Source organism: Cyprinus carpio, chromosome A9, assembly GCF_018340385.1.
Source record: "Cyprinus carpio isolate SPL01 chromosome A9, ASM1834038v1, whole genome shotgun sequence".
NCBI classification, from domain to species: domain Eukaryota; kingdom Metazoa; phylum Chordata; class Actinopteri; order Cypriniformes; family Cyprinidae; genus Cyprinus; species Cyprinus carpio.
The window spans coordinates 213,265-224,421 of NC_056580.1; the positions used below are offsets into that span (position 1 = coordinate 213,265).

Consider the following 11,157-nt stretch of genomic DNA (forward strand, 5'->3'; position numbering starts at 1 on the left):
GTTTTCAGTGCACTTCAAGCATAATACATATACAATACAATATACACCTTTTACACATACTCATACATAACCTACTTATGTCAGATTTGGACAGGTCTAGAAATATAGTGCTATATAATGTAAGTACAATGTCTGGAAGTAGTGTATCTGTGTGCATGTGCTCAGGTTTCACATATCTCCAAGTAATTGTGTTTATTTGACACTGACTACCATAGACTATAATGGAAAATTGGTTTCTGTTTATACAGTATATGAGAGGGTTGTACCTCCAGGTCTTATGAAATCTAAAAATAAACCAAATCAATATTTCATGGATTTGTGATTATGCTTCTTGTAAAGGTATTACTTTTACTAGTAATTAGAATTGTATTTCAGTGCACTTATATTCTAACTTTTGAGTTGATCAAAACAGTTCTCTTTTGGATATATAATAACAATGAGATATTCTGTAGCCTACTGATTATCAGTTTGTCGCATGTTTAGAACTTGTATGTGTGTTGCACAACACATGTTGCACTTGGCGATCACGGTGGGGATTGATATGGTAGTGGACCATGATCAGTGTTGCCAACTTCTTTCAATGGAAAGTAGCTAAACCCCGCCTGAAAAGTCGCTAAATGTCGCTAGATGACGTCATACATTAATTAGCATATTCATGACGTAAGTGCGTCGTATTTTCTTGCCTCCCTGTGCTTACATACTGCATTTTAATGCAGCCAAATTCGCAATAAAACTGTTTTTATTATTATATTTTAATGTTTCTGTTGACAAACAACGTAATGAATATTATAATGACTGAAACGCGGTCCATTAAGACTACATAACCAGCTCTCAAAGATATTAATCTGCACTAAAATCCTATTCACGACATTGTCTAATGAAATCAAATACACGTACGATTAAGACAATGGTTGTGCTGTGATTTCGGCTATACTCGCATGTAAAATAGAATTAGAAGCAACAGAATATTTTTTTAACTGAAAGTGCTGCTCCTCTCTGCGCTCACTGAACGGAGCAGATGCAGAGAGAGAGATGCGCGCGCTGGGAAAGAGAGACCTCGCGCTCGTGTGGCAGTACCAGAGAGTCTCAGAGACTAAATAAGGGTTGTCCAGGCAAGTCGCTAGATTTGTCGCTAGTCGCTTTTTTCGAAAAAAGTCGCTAAGGGGGTCTGAAAAGTCGCTAAATCTAGCGACAAAGTCGCTAAGTTGGCAACACTGACCATGATGGTCTTAGAAGAAGTGAAGGAGCAGTACCCCCCCAATTATGGAGGTGTAATTCGCACTCTGAACGGAACTTTATTTTGGACAGGCGACATGACGTCATAAGGCTGCACCGCGGTCTAGCATCATTCTGCTGAAAAAAAGGTTTGTGTTTTAACGGATGCAAGGTGTTTAAAATAATACAAATCGTGCAGTCAGTCGTATATATTTTACATGCGTTGTAAAATTAATTTGTATTATTGAAAGTAACAACATTTTTACTCAACCTTTGTGAACGGTTTTGTTTGTGAGTAAAACGCATCCTCACACACAAAAGGTGCGTCTCATTTTGCTCCCTACTTGGCTCCCTGTATCACGAATCAGTTTATTTTAAAACGAATTCGGCCACTTGCAAATAGTAATGACAGAAACGTTTTTAACTATTTAACTGGTGTCCGCGTTCAGCTGTGATTTTTATGCAGACTAAAAGATCGACCGCGTATTTATTAATTTCGAAAATATGAGAGGCTGCATACAGATGCAACTCATTTAACTTGGATATTTTATTATTGCGTGTCTGTATAACAGCAAGATAACATAATACGATATTATTCCCATTTCGTTAAAATGGCTAACAATATTAATGTTTTGTTTTTTTCTTCCATGTGCTTCAATGTAGAAAACCGCATCATTCATTTATGAAGTAGGCTAGTATGTGACAATATTTGGGGGAGAAGATTTTTGATGAGAAAATATTTAATTTTCATAAAATGTAATAAATGTGGCTCATGCTCACTTGCTAATACAAGCATGCTTGTTAATATGAGCCAGTGATGTACAGTAATGAAACAAAGCAGAACTCCTAATTAGGGTTGGGGAATTACTGAATATGTGTAACTTTGTTACGTTAATTTAAATTTCCAAATATGAGTAACTATTTCATTTTTTCTTAATTTATACATTAATGTAAACTGTAATGGGCAGATAATGTAAACCACAATTAGTGATTCTCTGAATCCGTGACACTCTGCAAAAGCATCCTAAGCTACATTTCTTCTCATAAGTTTGCAGAATATGCAAAAAATATTTAAATTTTAACAAAAGAGGGATCATAAAAATGTTACATTTTTTTCAATACTGTCCTGAATAAGCTATTTTTACGTAACAGATGTTTACATAATCCACAAGACAAAATAACTGAATTTATAAAAATTGCCCCATTCAAAACTTTACATACAGATTTGCATGTTGAATCTTAACTTGTCTGTCTTTAGCTGGATCCACAACTGTTTTCACGTTTTGTGATAGTTGTTCAAGAGTCCTGAGCAGTTCAACTGTCCACTGTTCTACAGAAAAATCCTCCAGGTCTTGCACATTCTCAGGTTTTCCAGCATCTCATGCATATTTAACACCTTTCCGACAATGACTGTATGATTTCGAGATCCATCTTTTCACAGTAAGGACAACTTGAGAGACTCAAACACAGCTATTACAAAAGGTGAAAACATTTACTGATGTTCAAGAACAGAACACAATGCATTAAGACCAAGGGGTGCAAACTTTTTTTTTCCATTTAGCACTGCCCTTCATGAAGCTAATGCTTACACATTTCCCAGAAGCCAAAATAAATACATCAGTGATTGTTTTTTTTATATAGTCTGCATTCAAGAATTATTGTAGAAAACTGTTATTGTTATAAAATAATATGCAGAGGAAAACCACAATAATACCAAAATCATGTAGTGATAAAGTTTAATTTTTAATGAACATGTTGCACAGGTTTTTAGAAATTGATGAATATGTGATAAGAAAATTGTTATTATCTGCAGTAGAAGTAACAACAGAACATGGACACCAGGGGTCTGTTTCATAAAACAAGGTTACCAAAAAAGCCAGGCCTTTTTTTTTAAGCAATTTGAAAAACATTACACACTACCACTCTGTAACTTCACCTTTTACCATGTGTACTGACAAATTTTAACAAATTGCAAAAGTTTTCATGAAGTTGTAATCTTGTAAATGTATCTACAAATCGTTAACTACCAATTAACTAAATATGAAGTGTCTGTATAATCTGATGTGCTAGTATTTTGGAAGGGCTTGGCTAATCAGACCATTTAAGACTATGAACTGTTACTCTGACTGACCTCCCTGGCCAGTGCGCTGACTGCTGAACTAGGGAGCGGATTGAGAGGCATCCAAAGATTTGGTTTGGGTTTAGTTTTCTTCCTGTTAAGCAGTGTCATCTTAAACACACAGTTTGTGTCCAAACACACAGAAAAACTTATAAAGATGGCGTTTATTAAAGTGGAAAGTGAAGACTTGAGGATTGAAGAGGACTTCAGAGTGAAACAAGAAGATGCTGAGGAACAAGCAGGTTGGTTTGTATTCTTAAAAGTGAGCTCATTCATTTTTTTTTCCTGTATGAGTTGCCTGAATAAAGTGATTTTGTTTTGACATAGATCAGGTCGCCCCATGTGTGCAGACATGTTGAGATCACAGGACCAAATTTTGTCTTCATTTTTACAATGTGTCATGCATTTAATTATGAAAAATAGTAAGTAGCCTTATAAAAATAAAGATACTTAGTGTAACATTTGACAGTAAATGATAACCATTAATTTCTATCACTTAATTATGCAACAGTCTATCTAATAAAAAGCAGTGCTGGTGTGACAACAGTTTAAACCAGGGGTGTCAAACTCAATTCCTGGAGGGCCGGAGCCCTGCAGAGTTTTGTTCCAACCTTGCTCCAACACACACATACCTTGTAGTTTTCAAATAAGCCTGAAGGACTTGATTAGTTGGATCAGGTGTGTTTAATTAGGGTTGAATCTAAACTCTGCAGGGCTCCGGCCCTCCAGGAATTAAGTTTGACACCCCTGGTTTAAAGAGTAACTAAATCCTAAACCAACTTTTTTTAGTTAATGATCTGTAAGAATGGGGCTTTATTAGTGCTGTTCATTGATTCGAGATACTTTTTGGACATTTGAGTATAAAGTGTTTTAATTCTACAATATATGGTGTAAAAGCGTCTGAGTGCTGCCCTTTTCAGGTTGAACGGTGGCTACTGCAGTTGATTTTTCCTATTGGATGTTTGGGGTGGTACGTGATGTAAGGGGTGGCAGGTGACGTAAGCAGTTTCCAGCTCACCACGCCCTTGGCAGTATAACCCCATCTTGTTCCGTCAAAATCACTGTAGCGGCTGCTTCACTAGCACCGTCGGATGCCGATCGCGATGCGGGAGTTAAGAGCCAGCTGCTCGAATTGATATGGCTGTGTCCACAGACACCTCGACATCCTCCACTTCAGGTGAAGGTGGGGGAGAAAAGTCCTCTACTTCAAATGAACGCTCTGTTGCAAAGCTACTTGCGTCACTACAGTCACTCTCCATTTTAGCGACTCTGACAGCAGCTGTCAATTAATCCGTTACTGCGGGTCTCAGGTTCACGCCCCACCCGCTCAGCCCCGCCCTCGGTTCGTCCCCTCTATCTCCGCTGTGCTCTGCCCACTTTTCAGCATTTTTCAAATATTGCCATTGGGTGGAGTCAGGCTCTGAACAGGGGTTTAGTTACCCTTTAATGGCTGGAAAAAATATTTTTGACTGTACATGTTCTCAATTCACTGTTGGCAAGTGCTTTTGTATTCTGTCTTGTTTTTGAAAGCCTGATTTCAGCTTTTATTTTGTAACTTTGTTTAAAAATTAGCAACTAAGTTTCTAAATGCACGTATCCTGAACTGCTGGTTGAACTTTTTTTTTTGTAGAAATAGAAATTTCTAACAGGAGAGGAGTAAAAATGACGATTAGGAAAACTACAGCATCATTTTATTCATACTAATACCATGTTATCAAAATATTATGTATTACAGAACAGCCTTTCTGTGGGCCCCGACCCCAGTGAGTGAAAATCTACTAGCATCTCGACCTTCTGAGCTAAAAATGACACATCCTTTGCAGAAACAACACAAAACCAAAGATTTGTACCAAAAATGAATAATATTACTGACAACATTGAAGTGCTGATTATTAAAATAACAAAAGTTGTAAATGAAGATTTACATATTGCGAAATAGTGAGATTAATCGTGATTACTTATATTTATGTATTGACATCCGTTGTATTTTAAAGGGAAGCTACATCCAAAAATGAAAAGTCTCTTTATTATTTACTCAACCTGTCATCACATATGTACTTTCTTTAGATGAACACATACAAAGATTTTTAGAAAAACTATCCAACTCTGTGAGTCTATATAATGCAACCCAAAAAGTCCACAACAACCAAGATGGCAACCCATACAACCCTAGTGGATGAAACAGTGTCTTCTGAAGCGGGTCGAGAGGTTTTGGAGAAAAATAATGTTTTAAACTGTCAAAACTATAAAACATTACTTCTGGCCAACTGTCATACATTCATGCATTCACACTTGACGTAAAGTTAACACATTGTGAAGTGAAATGATGTAAAGCACATTGCATGAATGCTTGTGTGAGAATGCTTTAATGCTGGTTAGAATGTGTGAGTATGCTTTAATGCTGGTTATGTTGGTTATTTTTTGACATTAAAATAGTGTTAACAGTATTTTTTTTTTATTTGTTTTGTTTTTCCATTTTAGATCTGATCATACTGAAAGAAGAAAGTCAAGAACTGAATGAATCAGAAGAGAAAGATAAGTCTGAGAAGCTTCACGATTTCGTAATTGGAGAAAAATCCCATCAGACTGGAAAGACGTCCTCACGAAAAAGAGCTCAAAAGACAGAATCTAATAGTTATTTTACCTGCTGTCAGTGTGGAAAGAGTTTCAATCAAAAACAAAACCTTGAAGTCCACATGAGAGTACACACTGGAGAGAAACCTTTCAGCTGCCAACAGTGTGGAAAGTGTTTCACTCAAAAAGGAAACCTTAAAAGTCACTTGAGAATTCACACAGGAGAGAAGCCTTTCACCTGCAAACTGTGTGGGAAGAGCTTCACAGCAGAGCCAAACCTTAAATATCACATGAACATTCACAATGGTGTGAAGCCGTTCACTTGTGATCAGTGTGGAAAGAGTTTCACCCGTAAAGTAACCCTCAATTATCACACGAGAAGTCACTCTGGAGAAAATGGTTTAATTTGTCATCACTGTGGAAAGAATTTCAGTCATAAAGTAAGCCTCAAGACTCACATGAGGCTTCATACCGGAGAGAAGCCTTACACGTGCCCTCAGTGCGGAATGAGTTTCACATTCAAAGCATCCCTTGATTCCCACATGAGAAGTCACACTGGAGAGAGCCCTTACACCTGCAAAGTGTGTGGGAAGGGCTTCTCGCTAAAAGGAAATCTCAACACTCACATGAGAATTCACACTGGAGAGAAGCCATTCATGTGTGTTCAGTGTGGAAGATGTTTCACACGTAAAGGAACTCTTAATTACCACATGAGGATTCACTCAAGAGAGGACTGTTTTATATGTCACGAATGTGGAAAGTGTTTCCCAGACATGAAACACCTGAACAGGCATGTAATAATTCACTCCGGAGAGAAGCCTTTTAAATGTCAGCAGTGTGGAAAGGGATTCCAGTTCAATAAAAACCTTAAAACTCACATGAAAATTCATACCAGAGAAAAAACTTTCAAATGCAATCACTGTGGGAAGAGTTTCAGTTATAAAGTAAGCCTTAAGACTCACATGAGACTTCACACTGGAGAGAAGCCATACACGTGCCCTCAGTGCGGAAAGAATTTCACATATACAGCAACGCTTAATGCCCACATGAGAACTCACACTGGAGAGAGGCCGTTCATATGTGGTCAGTGTGGAAAGAGTGTTCACAACACACGCAAAGGAAACCTTAATTACCACATGAGGATTCACTCAAGAGAGAACAGTTTTAAATGTTATCAGTGTGGAATGAGTTTTACAGACCGGAATCACCTTAAGAATCATGTGATAACTCACACTGGAGAGAAGCCTTTCATGTGCCATCACTGTGGAAAGAATTGCACAAATAAAGCGAATCTTGAGGTTCACATAAGAGTTCACACTGGAGAGAGGCCTTTCACGTGCCCTCAGTGTGGGAAGAGTTTTACACTTAGAGGGAATCTTAAGACTCACATAAGAGTTCACACAGGAGAGAAGCCTTTCACATGTCTTCAGTGTGGAAAGAGTTTTACATATCAAAGAGACTTGAAACATCATTTGCAAACTCATTCTGACAAGAAATTACAGTGTTCCGAGTGTGGAAAGGGATTTCAGAAAAATAGCAATTTTAAAAATCACCTGCACATTCACTCCGGAGAGAGGCGATTTCATTGTCATCAGTGTAATAAGAAATTTATTTTGCCATCACACTTACAGATACACTTAAAGAGTCATGCAGATGTGAAACGCTATTTGTGTTCCATGTGTGGTAAGAGGTTTAAATGGCTCAGCGATTTAAAATGGCACCAGAAAATACGAATCTGTGTGAAATTGAAAATTTCACCTCAGCTGAATGCGGGCCAAATCTGATTATCCAGCTTCATGACAATTTGCCTCTGTATATCTTGAGGCTTCTTATTTCCTTTTGCCATGTACATATGAACTTTTGTGGCCACAGCTCACCATCTCCTTTGCTATATAAAATATTGAGTGGTTGCGGTAGACACCCTCTAATTTTGATTCTATAGTGGCGTCACTCCATTCCATATGTTTATATCTTGGAATTGTAATATTAGTTCAACTTCTGTCTTGCTGTGAATTGCTACAATATATAGTATAAGACTATAAATTAAAGGACATAAACTGAATGAAAAACTGAAAAATGCACAGTTAAAGATATGTTATCTGGACTTTAACATGGATGTTGGGCATCATCTGGTGACAACTTGAAGCAAAGTTGTGTGTAGAAGCAGTCCCACTTCTGATCTTATGTGTTTTTAGCTTATACAATGGAAAACATTAACACAGCATTACAAAAATGCATTAAAGGTTAAAGTATAAATCAGCTTTGATGCAAATGCCTAGTATAATCCATTTGATGGCATGTGCGAACAAAGATGCACTTGAAAACTGAATCTCTGTCCAGTGTCTGCACTATTTCTCTCCAGAAGTTCTGAGTAATAAAAATGTCTTGTTAAAAATGTACTTGTTTAAAGTTTAAATTATGTGTGTCTTTGAACAGAATACTTGTCAATGTAGACATCTTTTTTTTTATTTCCATTACTTTGTTGTTCTGTCAGCTTGTTTTTTTTTTCCAAATGTGAAACAATTGCCTGGCTCACTTTGTGAATAAACTAGTGTCCATGCGCAAAAAAACAAAAACAAACAACATTAGCTGAGTGTACAGTGTATGAAAAATATACTGTTAGAAAAATATGGCTTTGCATGTAGGTATGCACATAATATCCTGATGATGACATTTATGTCACACACTGTCTGTAAACCCTAGTGTACACCTATAAACAAAGTACAATGTGGTGGATTTATAGAATCTGTTTAATAGATTTACAGAAGTAGTTGTTAAGAATGCTTCTTTTTTTTCATATGGTACCATGCAATTCATCACCCAATCGGCAATCGGCATGGGGCCCACTCTTATTTCTTGTGCTTCACACAATATCCACATCCCCACCCTTGTGTCTCAGCTGTTGCTTGCTGTTGTATGAATACCTGGCTAATAAGCTGTTGGGCTCATGAGTATAGAGAGTATGCACGTGACATCACCGTCAGCTGGAGTAACTGCAGTTCCACCCACTGAGTGGCAAAAAGACTAAATGACAGCATTGGATTTCAGCGAGAAAGCTGTGACAGAAACACACAAAACACATCTAAAACAACAAATAGATCTGACAAGAAACCTGAAGTATATTTTACAGACTGCCGAAAGCTACAGAAAAGAGAAGCAAATGGATCCCTGCAATTCAAAGAAACAAATGGACTCTAGGCAGCGAAACGCGGATTTGTTGTTATCATTTTATGTTAATGTTGAATTTTGCTGCAAAATCATACCCTATATATTGTATTGTTATATATCATGTTGACTACTCATCAGTTAAGTATTTACTATCTTATATTCTGCGTAACTGGATGTTTTTAAATAAACACTGACAAAAACTATACAAGTTTTTGGGTTGGACGATATATATAACATTTATATGCGATAACCCGGATTTAGACCAACCTACTTTGTAGTCCCCGGTGTTGAAATCAGGCACATATAAATGTCAGGAAACACGATTCCTGGCTGCACAACAATATTCATGAACCACTGGATCTTTGATAAGTTGTAAGGAAAACTATATAAAGTCCAACAGCCTTTAGTTTAAACTGATTATCTTTGTTTTTTTACTTGCGTTTTCACAGCATCCCTATTAAATTCAGTCATGCAGATCTGTAGGCTCTATTGCCACTCAGTCCGGCTGAGGGGTTGTGTTCTGGCGGGAAAGTGACGTCAATGAAAATACCCTCAGTTGTGCTGATTGGATTTTTACCTAACTTTTTCTTAAGCCCAAAAACTGCACGGTTTTAGCAATCCTATAAGATCATTGCAGGCCATGCTGTGCGACGTGCATCTAATAAACTTGGCTACGACGTGTAGACTCAGGGTGCACCGATCAAGATCGGGCGATCGTTAATGCGCATCTCGTCAGTAAAGCCGGTTCTCTAATCAGCTGTAAATTACATTAGGTGCGTGATTTCACATAGAGCAGCTGTTACTACACGGAGCCATTGTTAACTGACAAGCTGCACAAATCCACGTTCATTATCAGCGTTTATTTGCGCAGCTTGTCAGTAAACAACGGCTCCGTGTAGTAACATCTGCTCTATGTGAAATCAGCACCTGATGGAATTTACCGCTGATTAGAGAACCGGCACCCCTAGTGTAGACTGTACGATGATGACACCTATTGACTCATACACTACGATGCACATTACTACAGAAGAAAAAACGTCATCAGCATGCACTAGTTGTACCACTAGTGAATGCTGATGACGTTTTTTGCAAAAGAGCATGATAAATCACACTTTAGCAGTTGGATTTTTATGTGTGCTGAAAAAAGTGGAAGCTGCGAAAGAGGGAAGGGATAAGCGCTTGAGGTAAACAGTTTTATATTTTAGTGCCATGTCGCATTTTTAATTGGTTGGTCAGTAAACGTGGATCGTAACAACAAACACAGTGTGATGATCATGCTGTATCGTAGGCTATCTTTGGTCACAAGACTGTGACAAACAATGGCTGTGTTTGAACCTCTCTCACTGTATGACACAGCAAAACAATTGCTCTGAAACTGAACGTTATTTACAAAATTATTACTTACTTAAAATCCATGAGGAGGTTTTCACAATAGCAAACACAAGAGTGAATTGACGTGTATGTAGACCAAACAACTTTACCAGTCAGTAAAGTACTTTAAATAAACCTGGCATCACAATGGCTGATGATACCACCTTCTGCAGTACTAGTATCGGTACCGAATGGTTCCTGGGAAAATTCCAAATGGAAGTGATCATCCCTATCCCTTTGGAGAGGCGACTTTGGAGTGAGCAGGGCATGTGCGTGCCATTAAGTAGTCGTTAGGAATGCACTTTTAATAAGAATGTCTTCTTATTGTTGTTAGCATAACTGTTGCAAATAAACATACATTTTATATTTTAAAAATATGCTATATAATATAAAAAAAAACTAATATATATAAAACTTTTTACAATATAAAATGTATATTGTTTTTATGTTAGTGTTCATCAGCGAATCTGCTGATTGACACGTTGCTGCTTCAGGCATATATCCGGTGAAATATACGCAGGACAATGTCATACTACTATTTTTCCCGACTTTAGTCCAGCCACAACTACCAAGAGAAAGAGCTTTAATCCAGTCTTGAAGAAGATGACAGCACTTGGTCTCCAGCCCTTCCTCGTATATCCGGCGGTAATTAAACTATGGCACAAAGGTGAGCAGATGATGTTCAACTCTCCTCAAAAGGCGGAGGATTT

General features: G+C 37.6%; 1 protein-coding gene across 2 annotated transcripts; it reads left to right on the forward strand.

Annotated features, from left to right (window-relative positions):
* The first annotated feature begins 1,317 nt into the window (after window positions 1–1,317).
* Window positions 1,318–8,070, forward strand: LOC109110233 (gastrula zinc finger protein XlCGF26.1-like). Of its 2 annotated transcripts, XM_042763100.1 has the most exons (3): window positions 1,318–1,364; window positions 3,478–3,576; window positions 5,816–8,070. In XM_042763100.1, the coding sequence occupies exons 2-3, from the start codon at window positions 3,492–3,494 to the stop codon at window positions 7,690–7,692; spliced, it is 1,962 nt and encodes a 653-aa protein (XP_042619034.1). In that variant the 5' UTR covers window positions 1,318–1,364; window positions 3,478–3,491; the 3' UTR covers window positions 7,693–8,070. The 2 variants fall into 2 exon arrangements, with proteins under 2 accessions (XP_042619034.1, XP_018978819.2); XM_019123274.2 differs by lacking the exon at window positions 1,318–1,364 and having other exon boundaries at window positions 1,371–3,576.
* The last annotated feature ends 3,087 nt before the right edge of the window (window positions 8,071–11,157 follow it).

Coding starts and splice junctions, on each gene's coding strand:
- LOC109110233 (XM_042763100.1), top strand. CDS start 3,492: ATGGCGTTTATTAAAGTGGAAAGTGAAGACTTGAGGATTGAAGAGGAC. Junction 3,577..5,815: donor AGATGCTGAGGAACAAGCAG/GTTGGTTTGTAT, acceptor TTTCCATTTTAG/ATCTGATCATACTGAAAGAA.